Here is a 23,148-nt window from a genome sequence, read left to right on the forward strand (position 1 = left end):
TGTTTACTTATATATAATAACTATTAAAATCCCAGAAACTAAGTAATAAATAACATGTTTGTCTAAAAAAAAAATGGACCAAAACTGTAAATAATATCCGCGTTGAAAATGTATACTTTTATAAATGGTTATTGGTTCATTTATAACATTTCACAATACATGCAGTGGTTGTACTATTTTTAATGTATTGAAACCAGCATAAAATCCTGTTATTTTACAGATCTTTTCCATTATTTGAAAGAAAATATATATATTTATATGAAGGAATGCAAAAAAAATCTATTTTTTTAAGTGTGAATTTACAGATTCTTGCTGTTTTGTAAAGCCACAGGAAAGAAGTATTCATTTATACATTAACTCTAACAAAAATAAATAAAAAATTTCAATGGTCAAAACTGTAAATAATGTAAATAAGCTATTTTCACATTATTTTGCAATTTGTGATGATAAAACTACAGTTTTACTGTGTCTAAATCAGCTAAAAAATAGAATTATTTTAAAGATATTTACTGTTGTCTTTTTTTAACAGTATTTACACACAATTTTTGGTAACCTTGTTGGCAGACTCTTTTTTTTTACAGTGTATTTATTACTTTTAAATTTTACTAAAGTGCATGAAAACTTGGTGCAGTGCAGTCTTTGAAGTTTCCCATTATAATTCCAGGTTAGAAGAAGCATTCAATTCTTCCATAAGTAAAACTACTAGTGAATTGCAGCTGATGGTTATTTCCATCATCATGAATCAGTCTGACAGGTATGTTTTGCATTACCTGCTTGGACTGAAAAAAAATCCAAAGACTAAGTTGATAAATGACTGTAAACTTGCAACTCAAAGTTCTTTAGTTGACTGTATTACTGTAGAAGACTAAGAAACCATTCAACAAGTTGGAGTCAGTGATATTTTTAGTGGCACTTATATTGAAATTGAGGTTCTGCTAGTGTCCAAGTCACACACATTTCATCAAGTTTTGGAGGTTACACTAAATGTGTACGCACTGGTTTCCTTTAGTGTATGCTTCAAAAGTAGCGTAAAAGAACAACCATGCATCCATAGTTTCCACAGCTGTGTGTGTTCAGTAGGGTCTAACCAAGTCCTTGGGTTCTAGGGCTGCTTAGGGTACATTGAGCACAGTGTTTTATAGTATTTTCTGCTACAGACAAAAACGACAGCGCGAGCAGAGTGAAGCAGAACTTAATGTTTAAGAGCTACAAACTTAACAATGAGTTAAGAGCCGCTGAAAAGTTCTGCTGAATTGATCTGCAAAGTCATGACAGTCTGTTTTACAAGTGACTGCTCTCAGATACACATTATTATCTGTGAATATAGAAATATTATGGCACCTTTAAAATCTGAACACCCTCTATCAGTGGTATCTAATTACAATATATATATATGACTGGAGTATTATTACTCAATTGAACTGAGTTGTAATAGAATTTAATGTGCTGTGGGACCATTTTTATTTGTATTCATTATTTGTTTCAGAAATGTAGTGAAGTAACACTAAGAAAAAAATAAAAGCTTTCAAGTAAAGTTAAAGTACCTCACAAGTATTTCAGTAAATATATGCACTCTTTTGCACTGCTTATGCCCACAAACATTGTTACATTTCTGCAAACAAACACAATGTGACCCTCCTGCTTCACAAAGTTCAACTCTGCAAAAAGATGCTGATGCTCCTGCTATTGAAAGCAGAAAATCTGTGGCCTTTAGTGTCACACAGGTGATGTATCATCGTGGACGGAGCGGAGATGATCCTCTATAATGTTGCCATTTTGCCACCGTCCTGTCAGCTAAACTCCATCGCTGAGACACATCCCCGTGGGCCAATAAACTCCCAGAGAAGATGTTCAGATAATGTAAAACCTTTGGCAAGCATGTCCATTTTCAAGAGCATTTTTCCACGATAACGTATGAGAGCTGAATGCTGCTGACAACAGCTGGATAGATAGCAGAGTGTGAGCAGAGAGAACTGTTCCCCAGAATGATATTCACCTTGTACAGATGACAATCCAGTGGGCGTAGTGTGGTCTTAAACTCAGCAATATTTTAACATTTAATATCAGCAGTTAATTAATGACAGCTCTGTCTGCCAGCTGTCACGAAGACAGTAAAGAAGTTAGCTCAAAGTATTAACTGCGGGGCCCCGAATGTTGACCAGTCTGTTCTTTCCTCTCCACAGGGAGCCATTTTTCTGCCTGGAAACAAAGTCACAGAACATCCGACCAGCGGCGATGAAGGAGGGAAGTTTCTTTTTGAGGTCATTCCAGGTAGGATAAGATTAAAGCAATTTAATCACTTTGGTTTTTCATGTGGACAGAGTGATGACTGGGCATCGGAAGGAACAAAAGCGTGAACTAGAAAATAACTTCTTGGAGTTAAGTGGGGACAATTTCACCTTTGACTGGGCCGGTAGCTGTTTGTTTGACTGCCGGTTTTTAGGGATTGTGGCTGTGGGATCTATGGTTCCCCTGGTTTTAACATTATGCTGTATTTTTAGGCACAATATTCAAAACAAAGTGACAGAGATGATGGACGGGAAGTTCACAATTCACAGCATAAAAACACATGGATTAAATATTTGGCCGATGCTCTGTGGCCCAGGAGGAGCTACAGAATTTCAAAGAAAATAGAGTCATGTGCTGTGAAACTGGAATCACTGTGATCTCACTTTCTTTCTCTTCAGTTGTAGCTCTGCCACTTTGTGTTTACCTCTAAATATAAAACATGCAAGCTGAGCAATTTTGATGACGGTCTTTAAATTTATCCTTAAGATTTCCAAGTCAGAGTCTAATTCCAACCACTGACCACACACACAAACTCATAAACTCAATCCAAGCACACGCACGACTGTATGGAAACAGGGTGAAGTGCAACACTAAAGGAAAAGGGGGGTATTTTCCCAGGCAGAGTAATGTGGAGAATGTGAGAATATGCAGTAGATAGTTAAAACACACATGTATGCTGAGGGAAACAGACCCAGCTGTTAAAGGATACAGTAGCAGAGTAGCATCGGCAGCACCCGTTGATCCGACTAAAGCCCTGAAGAAAACACCGGATGTGTGCAGCTGCCACTTGTGTTTTATTTGGATTCACTTTTCCCCTGGTTGTCTTCAGTGGAGTTTCTCTCAGAGGGAAGTATCAAGACATCTGAACACAGACAAGAGATTGAGCAGCTACAAGGTCAATTAAAGGCTCCCAGACTGGGATAAAATGAAGCAATTTCTGTGTTCAGCTGGAAAGAAGTGACAGATAAACAGTCCAGGTGTGTGACAGTGTTGCTTGAAAGGCTCTGGATGGTGTCCTTGTCTGGTTCTCTAACAGCTTCCACATCAGATGAGGAACACTTTCTTCCCTGCAGGGATAATTTCATGGACTTTCAGTTGCTGCTTTCAATATCCACACTGGAATTCAGCATGTCAACTTGTGACTAATAGTTCTCATAGCTGGAGGTTGATTGTGTTTTGTGAGCAACAGTTTTGTTATTTTCTGTTTCTCATATGCTTGTGTGCCTTTGCCCTGATAGACAACCTTGTCTCCCCAAAATTACATTGTAATACAACTAAACAAAGGAGGTTTAACCCTGTAAAACCCACTGTTGCAAAAATACATCAGTTTAATATATTAATATATATATATATATATACACACACACACAGTTTTGCAAGGTTAAATAAAAAAGTAAAAGTACTTAAATAAAAAAGGTTGTTTTGTCAAAAATTTCGACGGAATTTTAAAAACAAACGTGCAAATGTGGCATACTAAGGACTTCATTTTTCAGCATTTTTGGGCCTGAGATGCATCAGATTTGCACATTTCTTTTTAAATTACTTAGAAATGTTAGTAGAAGCAATCAATCTTTAGCCTTTTCAGACTTTAGTTATGGAACATTGTTACTTCACCAGTCTGTTCAAGTGACGGCATTCAGTTGTTCAGACAAAGGTCACTTTTCCATTTCGTTCAGACATACCCACCACAGTGATGGAGAGCGCCACAGTAGGTGCACGATATTTATCATTAAGACAAGAATGGACAGTGCATCAAGTGATGTATAATACATAATAATGCATTCATAAACAAAAGACTTTCTCTGTACTAATATGAAGCCTATCAAGCAGTCTAAATAAGTGATAGTCTAACTCATTGATGATTTCCTAAACAGTGAAAATTCTGTCCATGTGTGGTGATAATCTAATTACTACTTTCAGGACTCAACCTGGTCTCTTAGTAACAAATAATTAGACTGCAGATTATAAACTCATTGTCCCTGTTCATGTCCCTGTGTTTGACAGCTCACCTGTCTGAGGTGAAGAAAAGTACGCACTGTCATTTACCATTAGATCCTGGTCTATCCTGTCTCCATGTCAAAGATCATTTTTAATTATAGAGGTAATTAATGACGCTTATATGGCTCTTGCCACTGTCTGGGAGCAACAAGCTAAACTTCAGCTACATTCCCTGTTTGTTAATCTGACCTGTTCTGCCTTCATTGCAGTAAAGCTTTATTTTTATCGACGTTTCACTTTGCTATACTGTAGATGTGAAATTGTAGAGTAACGTGAACAAGGAAATTGTTTCATGATTTTCCCAACAATCTGTGTCTGTTGCTCTCTGTGATGTGTTTGGACCAGTATGGGTACTGAAATGTGGAAAAAGCCTTCCCTAAATCATTTTGCCCAACTCAAAGTACTGTTTGTTGTCAGTGCCTGTCTGTTACAGTTCATGTAGTTCAGCCCTGTACACATTAAAAGTGATGCAGAAATCTTACTAGGTCCAACCTACAACTGCTTCCGCTACATCTTTCACAGAAAAGTGATCATTCCGACATGAAGCCGACACCTTCAGTTGCTGTCAGATGAATGGTTAGGAAACAAGCAAGAATTACTTGGTTAAGTTTAGGAAAACAACATGGTTTGGGTTAAAATACCTTTTACAACATATGTGAAGTGTCTGCATTTTCTACGTTGCCAAGGTAACAGCTCCGGCCCCTTCCAATACATGATTAGTTGGCTGAAAAGGAGTGACAGTAAAGTATTGGAATGAAGGTTTAAAACCTATTTGTGATATGTCACAAACAAATGTAATTCGGCAAGAGATATGTTTCCCTCAAAATGTAATTCAGGATGCAGTCATAAGTAGTTTTTGGGAGAAACAGCTGTGATGGAATACATGTTGATGTATGAACAGTGGATTAAAACAAGGTTTCTCAAAGTAAAGCTACAGAAAGCATCTAAAAGTGTCAAATGTTTGGTATTTTCTTGCTGTTTGGTGAGTGAGGAGGTGTGAGCTTAGACACTTGTTGAGCCACAATGACAGGATGTGCAGCTGGTAATACACACATCTACTACAGTGAGTTTTCTCTGGCACTAACAGATGTTTGACAAGATTTCCATAAAATCAGTTATGTTTTTTTAATGCTTGACTAAATGTAGCTGCTTCACATGCAAAGGAGGATATGTCTAGTGTGTAAAAACCTGCACCATCAAAGAAACAAAGGGGAACTTTAAAAAAACAAACTTAAGGATTTTCACTTCTCTTTTTAAATTCTGTGCACTTCAGCTGAAAAGCACCCAGGTTTTTGAAAAAAAAAAAACATTTTAATGGTTGTTAACTAAACCAGTGAAGGGCAGATCAGAGTTTTGTTTGCCAGAGAAATGAAACTGTGTGTGTGTTGCAGAGGACTGGTGACATCAGGATAAACAGTATCAACATGTGTGACAAGATGACTAGCAGTTTCTGTTTCCGTGCATTTACTATAAAGACCGTACACTAAAACAAATACTCGCCCACTCACTGCCTCACTGACTCACTTTGGCCCTCTCCAGTCTCAGTTTCACGTCGCTTTTTCGCACAGTTTGCACCCTGAAACGTCATATTATTTTTGGATGTGAAATATCATTAAATGTGTAAGAAGAGGCATGTGAACAGAAACTGTGGATAAATATAGTATTTTTTTCCTCCGGAGAAAATAGGCAATGTATTGTTAGATTTTTGAATTTCTGTTGACTTATGAGACTCAGTTTTTCCAGTCTTCACTATTGAAAACGCTTTTCATTTGTGCATTTTTTCCAGTATGACCAAACCATACTAGACTCTGTTAAAATTTCTGAAAGAGGAAATTTAAAATCCCAGTGACTACCTGCAGTAACTATCATTACATAATAAGATACAAATAACTCCCCTGAAAGGATGTGTAATGCGTTTTGGTTGTCTCTGTTGAAAATCACATTTTTTTATGTAAGAGTTTGTTGCGGTGTTAAATAATGGTGAATGTGGCCAGATACATATCAGGGATCAGGGAGCAGTTTCAACCTCCATATCCGTCAGCAGTGCACTGCGTCACTACAACTGAAATGACTTAAAGGTTAAATATGAAACATCCTACATCCTCCACCTGTTTCCTACATGTGTTCATCCAGCAGTGAATTACTCAGAGGTGTAGAATGACCCAAGGTCATCGTTGACAGTAGTCTGAACATAAAAATAATCATCGTCCACCATAAAATTAGAACCGCCCAGTTTAGATTCACCCACAGCTACTTTTATCTAAATCATACTGTTATAACTTACAAAAACACGTAACTTCATGTCTGAATGTGATAACAGCAAAGGTAACAAATCTTTGTGAAAACTTAATGCAACATCACTAGATTGCCATTTGACTCAAAATTTGTACAAAATATGATGTATTTTTTGCAGAAATATTTCAGCCAATTATTGTTTTTAAATCATAACGTACAAAAAACACACCTTACCTCACCTGCATGGGTTCAAGTGACCCCTAGTAGAGTTGTGGGGAGTGAACGAGGAGAGCTGGTGGTAGAAGATGTTCAAACTGAGACACCAAACTTTGGCTGGAGAGTTTCTAATAACATTACTACTGGTAACTTACATCAATTTTGTGTCCTGCTGTGGAAGCTTTGTTAAAGCTGGTGTTTGACATCAGGTTCCTAAACCATTTTTGAACATCCATATAGAGGATTCCAGCACCAACACATTGAATTTGCTCCTTTTTTCAATCTGTTTTATGCTGTTTTGCACAAGTACAATGCACACTTTCACATATTTATAGAACTGAGCCTGTGTAGGAGTGATAGAAATCTTCTCACCTAAAACTCATTCATGTTTCCTTTACATGCTCTGCTTAGTATTATTGTGTATAGTTGCAGCACACAAGGTTTAAAATGCACATTTTCTTCCCCTGGCTGCCCACACATGCTCACTGTCCATAGTAGCGGGCTTTCTCCTTCAAACTATCAAAGGCTGGACTTGCTGTGACTGCACCTCAGATGCCCTGAAGCTACTCATGCAGACCAAAATAAAATGTGACTCCCCGTATGTTCATAACAAGGGCCTTTCAATTAGAGTCCCAGCATTCTTTAACGCACCACTAATACTACTAAACTGTTTTCTACATCACATACTACACCCTTCATACTGACGGAAAACAAGAACACGGCTTGTTATGAGGCAGCCAATAAAGAGCTCTAAGAGAAGCAGAGAGAGCAAATGAAAGGAAAACACAACACATTTATTCCACTGGTCTAAATGTGGCCCTGCAGTTTGAACACAACGCACGGACAGTCGCCGGCAGAGGGACAGACGGGAAGTGATGGGGGGGTGAAAGGGTTTGGAAGTCAGAGCTGTACAGAGATGTTCGTTGTCTTTTAAGGGCGGCGATGAGGTTTAAACACGAGTCAACTAACTGCTGACTGCCATCAGGACATCTGCTCTCAGATTAACATCCAGCTTTGTATTTTTAGCTTTTCTGGAAAGTTTTCCTCTTGGAAAAAACCACAAAATAGTTCAGAAAACATCTCTGCAGCTTTTATTCACCTGTGCTCGGCGCTTTGATGCTTTTTCTGTTCTTGCCTCTTGTTCTCAGCTCTCTTGTCTTTGCATCTCCACATCTGGTTGATGTGTGGTAAACCTGCAGAAGTTAAGAAAAAGGAAAAAGGGGGGGCTTATGAGGCGAATTCACCACACTGCAAACAATATTTAGACTAGAATCATGGTTGTGTCCTTATTTTTCAGCTGTATGACAGAAACTCTCAGGTACAGACACAATGGGGCTTTTGTTTTTGCTCAGACTTTAAGCACCAGCCGCATTGTCTTCCATTGCTCTGACAAGTTACAACATGTGCACACACACATGGGCCTGAGCTGAAGGGAGGAGAAACACAAATGCAAGAGTATAGATGTGGGAATGCCTGTTTTTGGCATATTTTTTTACAAAATTATTAAACTATATTTGCAAATTTGTGCAATGACAGCTGAGCCTACAAACTGCTACTTCCTGATGGATCATAGAAAAGGTAGCTTTTTTACAAATAAGCTAGATATTTCTATACACCTGGGGCACATATCAGAACATCTTGCAGCTCAGGATCACGGTTGCTGACTCCTCCCAAGAATGCCAGATATCATCACATCACAGCTGCACGGTGTTATAGTCAACATGCAATGCCTGCCAATTGCAAGCTACCAATGCTACAGATTATTCATTCAATTTACCTGCCTAAGCTGAAAAAAATACCTGTTGCTAAATGTCACTCCCCGTCGTCCAACTGTGATTAATCATCCTTTAGCTATAAAACAAGACTCAACACAGGAAACACTCCCCGCTGTGTTTTTGATGGAGAACGGTGCGCTCGTCTTTCCCCAAGCTCCAATAAACCCGAGGCTTTGGCTCCAGCAGGAGTTCAGTTTGTCACTGTCTGTGTTCGCCCCGGGCTCACTGTTTTCCCCTCTTTTTCTGTTTCTCTTGGTAGCCTGGTTAATGTAGCTGGTCGGGCCACAGCAAGCCACTGCTGCTGTATTATGGGAATGTTTCTCCAGAGGTCACCATCCCTTCATTCATGAGAGAACCTCAGGGTCATGTTGGCCTCAAGCTGAAACACTGTTTAGTCTCTAAAGTCTACAATATTGACCTGAAGAGGAGAAGAATTTCCTGTTCTGCTGGTATCAAAGACTTTGTTTAGTTCCAGCTTATTGCATAGAACTAAGTGATGTTCAGGCATTTCCTTATTTAAAGTGAGTTGACATATATAGTGCTGCAGGGACCATGGGAAAGCCTGTTTCTATGTAAGGCTTATAGTGCCCTCATGTGGTTTTGTTGGTCATTACAATGCTGATTAAAACTTCAAATGTTAGCCAAAGACAATCTAGGTCTTCTGTTGCATTTTCCAAATAAGTAAACTGGAGCTTAATAGAAAACTAAGGAGGGTAAACTTTAATTTTGTAGTCCATTATCAGATATTATCACAAAGCAAAGGAATGTAAAACTACTGTGTAAATAAGTTTTGGTGAGTCTGCATGATCATTTGTGGGTTTTTTCTCTTGTTTGTTTGTTCACACTTGATATATGAAACAATCAAAATTAGTTTTGATGATTGAAATTGAAATGTGTAGAATTTAGTGAGGCATCCACGTAAACAATTATTTGTCCTACAGCAGTTCTATAAATGTTTTGGCAGGCATTATAGAATCACTTTTATTCACTATAGTGGGAAAATAGCGTAACAGAGCAAAGTATAGCTTTATTATGCAACATTTGACATTGCAACACTCAGCAATAATGAAGAGAGACCTTAGAAAACCTTGACAGGTAACCAGGAATTAAAGTCCCTGTCTGGTCATTGATTAAACTCCCAAAACCTCATCTTTGCATATGAAAGTTACAAATCTAAAAGTTTGTTTTCCCATGATAATGATCCATTTGTGTCTTAAAATAACTTAGATGAAACTCCAAATTGTTGCTTTGTCTAAAATGTGCGGATTTATGAACTTCTTGCCTCTCTCCTCATTGAACTCTTCTTGTGTTGCTACAGGAGCACACCAGCTCACTGTAAAATGATCTACACTGTCAAATTGCAATATTGGAGTATTTCACCCAGAAATAATAATTCGTTATAATAATAGTTTGTGCTGTATGAAACCCTGGAAGTTTAAATTCATGTTTTTAGACGGTTCACTGATAACAATCTCAAGATTGGAATGCTGTGAAGCTTATTTTTTATTCTGCTCATATTCCAGCCTATAAAAAACATAAGTCACAGTGACAGATGACTCAGCAGGTTCTGTGAAAACAAGAAGAGAAAAATTTAAAGTATTCTCTGCAATCAAGAGAGTAAAAATATTCCAAAGACAAATGAATTTAGAGAAAAGCTAATGTGAAATCAACTTTAGCTAGCGCCCTGCCTCTCCATGTTAGCTAAGTAAGCTAACTTTTGAATTCAGTCTTCACTCTTGAAATTTAAAAATATAAAGAGCACAAACCAGTTGAGGGAAACACAAACATGAAAACAAATGATATGAAAAAGTAAAAAGAACTATAAAGAGTTGTCGACAAAACTGTACAGCAAAATGAATTTACGGCTAGCTGAGGTAAGCTAACTGATCGCTAGCTGCTGCTTCACAACACGTTTCTATTCTCTAAATTTACCAAATTTTCATGTTTCTTTAACCTTCAGAGGGGAAGAAAGAGCAGTTTAAAGTATTAATAGGTTGCTTGCAAGCTGAAACAAAGCTATTAGGACTGTTAGCTTGTTTACTGCTAGCCACAGTTAGCTTTAGGGACAGATGACTCTTTCTTTTTACAAGATAAAAAAAAAGCTTACTTTTCATCAAAAGGGGTCTTTAAGATGATTTTATTTATCCGTTTTTTTTTTTACAGCGTGGTTTTATTATTAATTTGCAAACAGTACAAATACACTGACTGCATTAGTATACTTCATGTGAATATGGTTGCTATTATTTTTTCTTTTTTTTAATTTGGTGTATGTGGGAATAATATTTGTGTCTCTGGTGGTGGCTGCAGTTGCTCTCTGCAGTGACTGATGAATACCACATGTCACTGCGTGTCTTATTTACACAATGTGAAGTAGGCTAAGTGGTTGAGTAAAGCAGTTGACAGAAGGTGTGTTTGAGAATGAACCCTTTTCATTAATTACTATTTAGGTTAATGAAAAATCAAATGCAAAGTGTTTGTGTGATGGAATGGGCTTCTAACATCTGAATTCCAAACCTACATGGCGGAGTTCTTATTAGAAAACATTAAATAGTAATGACTGAATGTCAGACTAATACTAGATCACTATTGGAGGCCGAAGACAGACGGGCAATTTTAGGACCCGCAGACCGCTGTACTGTTCATTATGAGGAAGCCGGGAGCAATTTATAAGCTGGCCACACTGGCATGTAGACTATAAGCACCTGAAGCTGATGATTGAATGATGGATGGAGGAGTTTAAATGAGGCAAAAAAGCAGCAGGGGGGACTTTAATTACCCAAACAGTTACTCACCTTGTGCACTGATGATAAGAAATATTATGGGCAGTGAACATTAGGGGACTGTGTTTAAGGTTAAGGAAGCCCCGGTGGAGTAATTGAGAAAGCATATGAATCTATCGTGCTGACATTTCAGTGTCGGGAAATATGGAGGTGGTTTTCAAATAGGCCCGCATGTCACATTAGTCATGGATAACTTCAGGTGCTGGCACTGTCCGAATGTGTGGAAATGTGTGTAGATTCCTGACCAGAGAATAAATAAGAATCCAGTGACCGCAGGTAAAGCTTTAACTACATCATGTCTGTATCGTGATTATTTCTGAGCGCTGGCTAAACAGATTAATTTTGTATGTTTTCGTGTTTATACATTTATTTGTAACTCTCCTGTGTCACACACATATATTATTATGTGTTTATGTAGTGTATAAAATAATGCTTACAGCTTCGTGTGCAGTTCCAATGAGAAGCATCTGACTTGCAAACCAAAAAGTTTTCAAGTATTTGATTCCCTACTTGTTGCAGATTTATTAATTTGCAATGCAAAGGAATAACAATCATCGGTGCTTTTAAATATGTAATTATAATCAACAGGGGGCATTCAAAGAGCACCTTCCACCAACAACGTTATAAGTGGTTTACTAAATACATAAAGGCATTAAGACACAACGTACAGGAAACAATACAATATAGAAGATAGAAAACAGGTTGAACAGGAGAGTCAAGAAAGCTGATAAATAATTCACAAATAAATAGGGCAATATAAAAAACAACTGCAGAATAAAGTCCTGCACCTGTATGGAAACAACACAACCATGGTTAAGTAGAGGGAACTTACAGATGTCTTTTGGACAGTATCACAGTTATAATGCCACAATTCATAAAAAAGGAATAACAAAAGTTTATTTCCTTTATGTATTTTACAAAATACATATATAAAAGCAGGTATCAGCATGCATAGCATTTTATAAGTTTCCACGAGTTTTCCCAATACTGGAAAATAAATTGGATTTCTAAACACTATATTCTGTGATTTACATGTTGAATTTGTTTCCATACATGTCTCCTTTCTGCGCCGTATCTACACCGCCTGCAGTTTACCTGAGAACTATCAGAATTTGTGTCCATCATGGCTACTCAGTTGGTCTGAGCAGTGAAAAAGTTTTAGTTTTTTACAGCATCTGTAATTTTTGCCGATTTTTTAACGACACCTGCAGAATAAAGCGATTTTACTGAAATACTCATATCAGACTATCCAGAGCCACCGAAAACCTAAAAATCCAGCAATTTTTATGTTTTTGCAGCTTCTGCATCTGCTAAATGGTGTAATTCTGGTGATTTTCTAAAGACAACATACTTTACAAACAGGGGTTTCAGGGGTTCAGATGATTAATTTACAGCAGAAGCAGCTCCAGAACACCTTGCAGCCCAGCTGTAACAGAGCTCCACCCTGCGACAATAAATTAAAAAGCTCTTGAAAATAAAATGACTTCTCCACCCAACACACACGCTGCCCTCTACACCCACTTCACTGTCACTGCAAGAATATATGTTAATCCACACACAAGTTTGATCAGATTAATGTGGCACACAGGACATAAACAAGCAGCTCTCTCTGTTTCAGTCCCCATGCTCTGACTTACTGATTTAATTATCAGTCGGATGTATGCTGCCCACACAGCTCCGAATGCGTCATAAAATCCAGGAGGAATATGAGCAACAGTATCAGCGCATGCATTAAGAGGGAAAGCAGTGAAATTGATTTTATGAATATTACTGGGGTAAAATGATGAAGCCCAAGGAACAAAACTAGCTTTATTTGTGCACCTCCCAGCAGCTCGGAGCCGGTGGGACGATGTTTTCAGCGTCCTTTTCCTCTCAAGAATTTGCTTCGTGATGTGACATTTTCAGAAAGGTCAAAAACTGAACTCGTCTCTCCTTCCTGTCCCTTGTCCCCAGCGTATGTTTATATATGTGTGGGCGTGTTTGTGTGTGTGTGTAGACATGAACATCCATGTTTTCCCAGTGTGCATATGAAGTCAATAACCTGCTGTGTGTAGCGCCGCCTCACTCGGCGTCACGGAGGAGTGTGGTCTGGCAATCTGCTGCTGCTGACACTTCTCATATGGGGCCTCCGAGAGTCACAGCTCTTGTTGTTGTTCTCATGATATCTTGAATTTATCACCCACAGTGTTCACCGACACAAAGACGGGGGAAGAAGGCCGTCTCAGACACATACAGTGTGAACTCCAAGCATGTCGGAGCTACTTATTGCCAGATTTAACATCACCCACAAGTAAAACACAGCTTGTAGATTGTTATTAATGTAAAAAGTAACATCTTCTTTCACTTTTAGTAAACACAGTGGCGCTCTTTTCCATATTGATTTAGCTCTTCTGTAGAAGCCAGTTTCATGTTCCATAATGTTCTAAACCCACAATTTAATAACTGAAGGAGTTTCCTCCTCGAATCTGACATCCATCATCAAAAACAGCATTTTTCAAAGACACCCACGGCCTCATTAGTGACATTTTCCCCAGGGAGGCTCTCAGCAGAGCATGTTTGTGTTTGTGATACTGTTTGGAGCTCCGCACTGAGGCACATCCTCTGCAAACATGAAGCATCTACAGCCTGATATGAGGGATTTTGAAATAAGAGATACAATGCATTGTGTTGACATCACAGTAAACACGTCTCCATAAAAACAGACTAAGGGATAATTATTTATGTAGGCAAAGCAATGCCAGTCTGTCAGCAGGTCATTCTGTCCGCTGCTTTGGTCGAGGCGAAAATTTCTCAATGCCGACTAGAAGGATTGGTGTGAAATATTGCACAGACACTTAGAAGTTTAGTGATACAGACATTTGTGGATTTGAGTAAAAAAGTATCAGCTATCGAAAGGCATTAAAATAGTGCTCACTTAGGATGCTGTATGATGAGTTTAGTGATCCTTAACCACTGACACATCAAAAATGTAAGATTTTGTCCAATATGCTAATGACTAAATACAATAATGATATTCCCCTCACTCTCACCTGCACTTTATTTGAACTCCAAGGCCAAAAGCTTTGGGTTTTATTCACACTTTTAATTGCGTTGATGGTAATCTTAGAACTGAAAATGTTTTGCTTCGTCCCCTTTTGGTGATTAAACCTGATATAACAGATTTTGGCCACTTGGTGGCGACAGAAACAAGTTGTGAACGCAACATTGACATTGCCTTTTAATTTTCATTTGCACAGTGTCAGTCATTTGAAGATGTGTTTCTGAAGTTAAGTTCAATAATCACTCTCCTTTTTGGTCCTTTTTGCAGCTAAATTCTCCATTGTGTTAAACTGCTATTTGCTATTTTTTTGTTTTTTTTATTAGCATATTAGCTTAAACCTAATAACAACTCCCCTCGCTAGCCAAAAACTTAAATATAGGAGCCAGGAGAGTGAATCAAAATGGTAAAGTGAGAGGCCAGACAGCTAAACAACACTAGCTAAACTCCATAGCTATAGCATCTTGCAAAGTCAAATTAGTTTCTGTAGTTTTGTCACTATAAGTGGTCCTTTTCAAATTGTCTTAAAAACAATTAAAAAATATCAAAACCTGTTTGAGTCGTAATTAACTGATTTTAGCATGCTAACACATAAACTATGATAGTAAACAGGTCAAACATGACACCTTCTAACTATTATGCTAGCATGCTGACGTTAGCATTTAGCACCAGTCCAAACTCACAGAGCCAATAGGGATGCACACTCAAAGTCTTGAACAGAACATTTTGTGGTTAAAGTGACTAGAATACTGTTTTACTCACTGTGAAAGGTCAATGTAGCTCACTTGACGATACCAACGAGGTCAGTTATGCTAAGAAATAGCAGATATCAACAAGTAAGTAAATACTGACCCACATTATTCGAGGCCAAACCAGAGCTGGATGCCAACCAAAACATCTGTCATCATCCTTCCCGCTCAAACACCTTTTTATGGAAGCGGCTAATTGGAGCTCTAAGGCTAGTTGCTGGTAGTAGCTCAGGGTGCTGTCAGTTTAAAATAGGAGCGTCTCTGGATTCGTTTGGTTGCCCCTTACGCTCAGAGTTATTTGCAGGCCAGGGAAGCTGCTGTTGCCTGGTTGCCAAAGCAGAGGCTTGGGTTGGACGTAAACATTGGAGGTAATGGAGAAAGTTTCATAGGTTTTCCTTACTGAATTCTATAGTCTCAGAAAACTTCCCTGGCAGAGGTTGCCGGAAAAACTCTTTATTATCAAGTCAGAAATCTGTCTGGATGATATTGGAGTGTCGTGATGGAAAAGACCCATGTTGTCACCTTGAGTCGGATCATCTCCATTGTATCGAAGGTGGAAGCAGAATATTTTGAGGTCTAAAAAGCGTGTTCAGACACTTCCCCCCTTCCCCTGAAGGGCTGTGACAAGGTGCTGGAAAAGAAATGGGCAGACCGTCAAATGGATTTAAAATTAACATTTCTTGCAGGTTCTCAAAGCTGAGGTATCAGGTTTTCTCTCTCACACAGATAGTCGAGAGGGAGCTTGATAATTCTGACATCATGCGGCTTTGTGGATGAGGAAAAGGTCACTGACCAGGTTCTCCGAGATATCTCACAGGAGGTGCTGTGGGAGTTGGGGCTGTTATGCTCTAATGATCAGGTTTGTTGAAAGGAGGACTGCTCTCTGACGAGGAAACCTCCCGTGTGTGGGATCTTCACAGACTGCTCATTAAAGTAGAACGTCTGGAGAGTTTAGTGACACTGAGGTGGTGTCTGCAGTTTATGGAATATGTTGTCCTTCTACTGTTTTTCAGGATGTTATCCAACATTCTGGGTAATGCGCTTATTCATCATCTTACCCAGAGTCAGATAAGAACATTATTTTAACTCTGATACTTGTTTTAAATATGAAGCTCCAGCTGATTATTTGTCTTGTGTTTTTTTTTGTTTTTGTTCAGATTCATCATGTAATATTTGCTAATCAGAGCAGGGTCCCTGCAACCTGCAGGTCTCAAAAACAAATGACAAACCTGCTCTGACTCATAAGACTGGCGTTTATACACGCCAACAACACTATGATACTCATTTTTAACGGCAGCATTCAGCCAACATAAATACTGATATGTTGTGACACATCACATCATCATTCCCCGAAATGCCCTCAATCATCACACACCATGATGACGGCTGCAAAGTGAACTGTTGGCTGAATTGACGGAAAACATCTTAAATCCACCATTGTTAAGTGACCCAAAGCTCGAATCATCCAGCTAAACTAAACAAATTGGATGATAGCTTTATTGAGAGAAGCGATGGAAGACCACAATGTGGAATCTGTCTTCTATAGCAAACAACACCGTGACGCCAGCCAAGTTAAAACAGCATCTGGCAATGCTACACCCGCAGCATGTGAGTAAATCCAAGTACTTTTTCAAACAGAAGGCTGATGAAAACACCTGTCAAAAGAAGCGAACGGTTAAAGCTTGCAAGAGTGTCAGAAAAAGCCCAGAAGCTGTTTTTTTCACGGTTTCACTGGACTGTCAAAAGCAAGTAGCCTTGCACGATTGGAGAAGAGCTCATACTACCAGCTGTGGCTGAATTGTGACTCATCATTGTGACTGCAGTAAAGACTGAGCACAGGACACATCTGTCTGTCAACTCAAAAAACTGAGACAGTGTGTAGCAACAAACATGTACACACATATATCTACACAAGGTGACTGGGTTTGTTCTCGACTCCTCCACAGATTTTTTTTTTTCCGTATCTCCGTATCTGCATCTCTATGAAGTCAAACAAAAGATTATTTTCTTGTTTTATCAGACTGTTTAAGAGAACGTTATCAGCTGTGGGATGACTGCAGGGTTTGGAAACTTTCCTGTAGCATCAAAATCAAAGCTAATGCATTTGAACCACACTCTAAAGAAAATCACTGGTCAGAAAGTTCATTTAAATCTTCAGTTTCATTTTGAGCAGGTAAAGGGACTCCTCAGTGATACTGTACGTATGTCAGAATGTGCTTTTCTGAACTGGTTTAAGAGCTCCGCTGTGCCTGTATCTGCAATATTAAAGAAAAAAAGCACAGGTTATCGAGGTTGTGGCGCCGGCTGAACATTTACTTATTATTTAATTACCTGTTACTTTTAATTATGTGCTCTCACTGATGTCTTTTGTTTGCTGAGCCTCTGGATCTAGAGGCTCAAATAAAGCACCAACAGTACTGGGATAATGAAACAGCGACACTGGTGTTTACACAGCATCTATCCTGTAACAGCTTTTTCTGTTATATGTATGTGACTGATGTAGTTAGGAGAGGATAGGTAATATAATAAAGTGTCTCCACATAGGCGTCTGTGGCCTGAAAAGATTGGAAAACCAATGCTTAAGAGATGCTGGAAGGTGGACTTAAGTTCCTTTCTTTGCCAAGCCTGCAGTTTTGGTGGAAGCTGGTGGAAGATTATTATTCTATAGACATTTATAGGAAATAAATAAATAAATAAAAAAGAATATGTACCCTATACTCAGTGATCAAAATCACCTGTCTAATATTGTGAAAGCCCCCCTTTTAACTACCAAAACAGTTCTGATCATGACCAAAGAACCTCTGAGGTGTCCTGTGGTTTCTACACTGGGACGTTGCCAGCGGATCCTTTTGGTCCTGTGTGTTTCAGAGTTGGGATCTGCTGAGTTTGAAGGTCATGTCAACACCTGAGGCTCTTTGCCGTACTCCTTCAGCTGCTCCTAAACAGTTTTTGCAATGTGCCAGGATGCATTAGTCCTGTTGCAGGATGTCTCCTCCATTGGGGAGTGCCGTTGCTATGGGATATGGACATGGTCTGCAACAGTGTTTAGGTGAGTTGTACATGCCAAAGCAATATCCACATAATACTGGGACCCAAGTTTTTCCAGCAGAACATTGTTGTAATGAGGTGATGAGTGATTAACTGATCTACTCAGATGTTAACTGATTAGTGTATGTTTTCTGTCACTACTTTACATGAATGCAAAGTTTTAAAAGATCAAAACAATATCTGGATGCTAAAGCAAAAATGCCATTGTGCATTAGATCTGACAGTAGTATGTAGGAGGATACAACTTTGTAACAGCACATGAACATGATTTATGGCTTTAAATGTTGTCTGATCAGTGGTTACCACCCACTTATGTTTCTCTGTAACAACACAATGTACAGTTTGTGTATTTTAGTGATGGAAACAAAGCCCACAGGAGCTCACGTAATCGCTTGAACTGTACATGGGCATGAAGAAGGCCATTTTTCATAAAGCCATGATTGATCAACCACTAAATGGGAAAAGGCAGCTGCAATAACAACACAACAGGATAATGTGTAGGAAGAGTGGACATGCAATGTTGCCTGCTACATTTTTTACATTCCTCAAGAGAAGTGTTTCACTTAATGGTGCATCCTCCATTTGTTTCTGACAAAGCTGTCATATATTAAAATGATGATAAACTAGCAGCTGGTGGCAGCAACCAAACAAAACTTATGAGAATGAAGTTGAACAGACTGTAGCTTGTATTTTTACTTCTTGATGAGACATAGAAACTGTTGTAACATGAACCAGTGTGTGTCTAAAAAATAGGGACTGACTGATTTGTCAGCCTCCAATTATGCTTAATATTGGATATGATTATCAGATCCTATATTCAGCATTCTTACGATTATTGGCATAGTTTACTTCTTTTTCAACAAATTGGACCTCCACTGGAAAACAGCTTAATTTCCCACCCACACCACCATCTGACTGGTTACATGTCACGCAACCCAATACATGTTAAAAAGACCTAAGCATATGGACTTGGACTTTATGTTTTTCTAAATTTTCACACCATTTTTTTTTTTTAACATCAAATCTATATTGGTTCCAAATGTCTGTTCTCTGTCTCCCTGCTAATACTAATATAACTTAAAATCCATATCAGTATTGGTCCGTTTCATCAGGGCTGATGCCAAAACTGGTCAGTCTCTACTAAAAATGTTTAACTCCTGATTTCAAAAGGTACGTGACAACAAGCAGGAAACCAGCGAATCCAGCATGTCCAAACAATAAGCTGCATACCTTCTGCATGTGCTAGATGTTGTTTGAAATATCCGCTTTGTGCTCCAGTATTCCAGGCCTTCTTCTTCATCTTCCTCCTCTTGTGTCGGTGGGTCACTGTTCCTGTGTGTGAGTGTATGCAGCTCTGAGATCCTCTGGAGGAAATGCACCGAGGACTGAAAACAGGCCAGAGAGGAACAGCACAGGAAGCCCCGATGCTTACATAACAGCCTTATTGAGGGGATCGGTATTTGACATGTCACATACCAATCTCCACTATCAGCCTCCCACTCTAACCCCTCTCGACAGCCCCCTGCCCCCACATGTATCGGGTTGGCCAGGTCTCACTGAGGACACATTTGGGGCTCCGCTGGAGAAAGTTCCCGCTGGACTGTTACAGTATGTTTGTCCGATTGGGACACTTGATTTGAATGTCCAGACCTGTGGTATGTAAACTGGTTTCTCGCTGGATAAATATTTAGATGTCTCCCCATGAGCCATTTTTTTCCTCCCTCTGCAACAGGTAGTGTTGGTCTTAGATGTAATCGCTTTCTTAGGCCGGGTTTAATGGCTCGCTGTGTGCTGTTTAACGGAAGCCAATGATGTGTGGTTCACCTATAAGTCTGGCTGCAGGAAGATAAGGAGGTTATTAAAGACCTTCCTTCCACAGGGAGAAGCCCCAGCGTCTCAGGGTTTCTTGGCCACCGGTAGCAGCAGCCTTGCCGACCCTGCACAGCAGTATTTATAGAGCACCGTGGATGAGTCATTTGGCTGAGTGCCCACTCTTCGTTCACCAGATTTACAGGTCCCCACTTTGGGGAGGGCTGCTTGATTTACGATGCACCCCACCTCCCTCCAGCGCTAGCTCCCACCCCACCCGTCTCTCTTCCTTCAGGGAAGAGCAGACACACCATCTTGCCTCGGGCTTGCCATTTCACTCGCAGCTCTGTGTCCTCCACTACTTTGGTGTGTGTGTCTCAGAAATATGCCTCCTCTGCTCTTTCAGCTGCTCTGACAGAAGCTACGCTGCCTGCAGAGGAAAAGGCTTCCTGAGAGGCAGACAGACTCGCCTCAGCCTGACCTCGCCTAGCTGCCGCTGATCGGCGTGTCACGTTGACCTGCCTTTGACTTCAAAAATGAAGTTGTAGGCCAAAGAGTTATATGAGGTGGAGGAGAAGCGAAGGAAGGAGGGTGAGAGTAGGAAGTGCAGTGGAGCGAGTTTTAGAAGCAGAAGCAGAAGGAGATGAATCGATCTGTGGCACAGAAGAAGAACAGATGAAGAAGTGGTACTTGGGGGCCGGTGTTCAGCAGCGAGAGCCTGGCTTTTGCTCCCTTCAGCTGAGGAGGGGGCACGTTTTCGTCTGCACCCCATGGATCTTAACTCCAACCCAGGTGTGTCTCTTTGCGTAGCTCTAATTAATACTAACACAACTGCATCAAGTGTGGAGTATTTCATTCCAGTGGCACAGTTATAATTAGAGTAAACTGTTCTTAGTTTCAGTGGTAGGAATATGTGGAGGGATTTCTCAGTCAGCTTTACTCGTCTTCAGACATAAAGCTACATGCAGATGAGCTGCAAATGACTCTCTGTTCTCATTTTGCAAGAGTGTTTTTGATGTGTCGTCCATGTGTCACGTTGAGCGTTTTACAAGTTACACTTCATTGCCGACGATTATTGCAGCTGTGATTTATGATGAGCCAATAATGATGCTTTAAATTCCTCATATTCCCTGCCATTGCCACAGTTTTGTCTACTGCAGAGACATCTGCAAATGGTCTTTCACTAATCCTGTAATTGTTTCTGACTATTCATCTCATATGCAGAAATGTCGATAGGAATATATCATAGAGGCTTTATTCAGTAACACAGTATTGACTGGATGGGATTGAATATCAGTCTCTTTAAGCCTGATGATCCTTATGTGCAACATTACTTTCTTTTCAGTTTTAACTAAATGCAGTTTTTACTAACGCCAGTGGGGATGGTAATTGTCAGTTTAGTTGTTGGTTGAGCAAAGTTTGGCTTGATTGCAAAAAAGTTTGCATTGTCCGCCGAGGATGAACTCTAATGACTTTGGCGACCCTCTATCATCACCACCATAATGTTTATGTTTGTGGTTTTGAGTGAGATATTGCAACAACAATGGGATGTTTCCCTCAGAATGAACTGCAATAACTCTGAACAATTATTTGAAATATTCTAATATGGACAAGTGCCAAGAACTACTTTAAGTGAAGTATTGTGTTGCTACAGAGATATCTTGATGCCTAGAAATTGTATTTTCCAGACGTCAAGGAACATGTGTGTTTGGTACAGACTGCAACAAAAGTCAGATAATGTTAATCGTATGTTCTTCTTTTCACACTAAAATTGTGACTTCTGATGCAAATTGGGGCAGCAGAGAGGTGGGGTGGTTAGCACTGTAACCTCACAGCTAGAGGGTGCTGGGTTTACGTCCTTCTGTGTGGAGTTTTCATTTGATTCCTGTACCTGCCTGGGTTCTCCCCAGTAGCCGCTGTAACATCACCCACTGGTTTGTGAAGCGTTGAGTTTGACATTTGGTCGTCACCATCTTGGTCTTTAGAAACTGAACTTGATGAGAGAACGATGGATCTGAGTGAGAACTTTTGAGGACACTATGTGCTCTGATATGGTCGCGATCTGTCAGCCTTTAAGTAGCCACACCATGAAGCATACCTTACTGTATCATCTATTTTTCTGTAAATCAAACCATAATTTAACTTAAAACTAACCTCATTCTGTATTCAGAAAGTCTTGACACAAGTGACTGAGACCATAAACTCATTAGAAAAATGTTCACTGAGGTGACAGATCAAGTTTTCTCATAGACTTCTACACAGTCTGACCTCTTTTTGCATCCAGCGGAGTCTCCCCCTGTAGGCCATAAGAAAGAATGCACTTTTAAGCTACTTCTGTACTGGTTTTACTTTTGGAAACAAAGGCTAGATCCATTTCATATTACCAGTCGACTGATGACCAGTTTGTTCCTTGAAACTTTTGTTTCAGCTTATTTTTGTTCATATTTGGTTAAAATGTCATAAGCCAAATGGGTAATGCACATTACTTTGTTTACTAAAGTGAAAGGCATTGATATTGTCAGTTTAAACTGTGCCTGCCAATTTCTCATTAGCATTTAATATGCTGTAATTCCTTGTGTTTCACCACGCTTTACCCTGCCAATGTTTACAAAGCATGATACTATATTTCAACATAAAGGAGTAAATGCAAAGTTAAGCTCTTTCTTCATTGATAATTTGTTACCGATCCATTTTGTCTTAGATTGTTCAGTATAAATTACAATCCAACATTTGGATTTCTGAAATATTGTGTATTTATTAATCTTATTTAACCGAGAAGTCCCGTGAGATTAGTATCTGGACAAGAAGGCCCAATGTTATAAAGTTACAGAGCTCATAAAATTGACACGTGACATCAGACAAAAGTAAAACAACCAGGAGTTGAAGCTACACAGAACTAAATTCAGCTTAGCTGTGTTAGTTACACAATTTGTGACCAGAGTTGTGAACTCTCCTGGTAAGACAAAATCATTGTCATGTGTTCTGAAGGTTATTAAAAAAGCCTCCAAATGATATATGTAGTTTAAGTGTCACCTTGGTTAGTTGCACTAGATATGTAGCTTTACAAGAAACCTTGCCAGAGAAAGAAAAATAATGCTTAGTAAAACAGCATTCTTGTAGTTGGGTCAAATTTCACTTTGCTTGGCTGCTTGAGGCAGATAACAGAACAGGCTCCTGAATTCATAGCTCCCAGCCTGCCTGTAAATCCATCC

General features: G+C 39.3%; 1 protein-coding gene across 2 annotated transcripts in view; it reads left to right on the forward strand.

Annotated features, from left to right (window-relative positions):
* The window catches only part of arhgap24 (Rho GTPase activating protein 24), a 77,327-nt gene that overhangs the window by 17,677 nt on the left and 36,502 nt on the right, over nt 1–23,148 (forward strand). Inside the window, exon 2 of one of the 2 annotated variants that reach the window (XM_023280896.3) lies at nt 2,184–2,271. In XM_023280896.3, coding sequence (XP_023136664.2) covers nt 2,184–2,271 — 88 coding nt within the window. Of the gene's footprint in view, nt 1–2,183; nt 2,272–20,233; nt 20,729–23,148 lie in introns of those variants that run through there. The other variant, XM_023280898.3, reaches the window with a different exon arrangement.

This window comes from Amphiprion ocellaris, chromosome 17 (assembly GCF_022539595.1).
Source record: "Amphiprion ocellaris isolate individual 3 ecotype Okinawa chromosome 17, ASM2253959v1, whole genome shotgun sequence".
Taxonomy (NCBI): Eukaryota; Metazoa; Chordata; class Actinopteri; family Pomacentridae; genus Amphiprion; species Amphiprion ocellaris.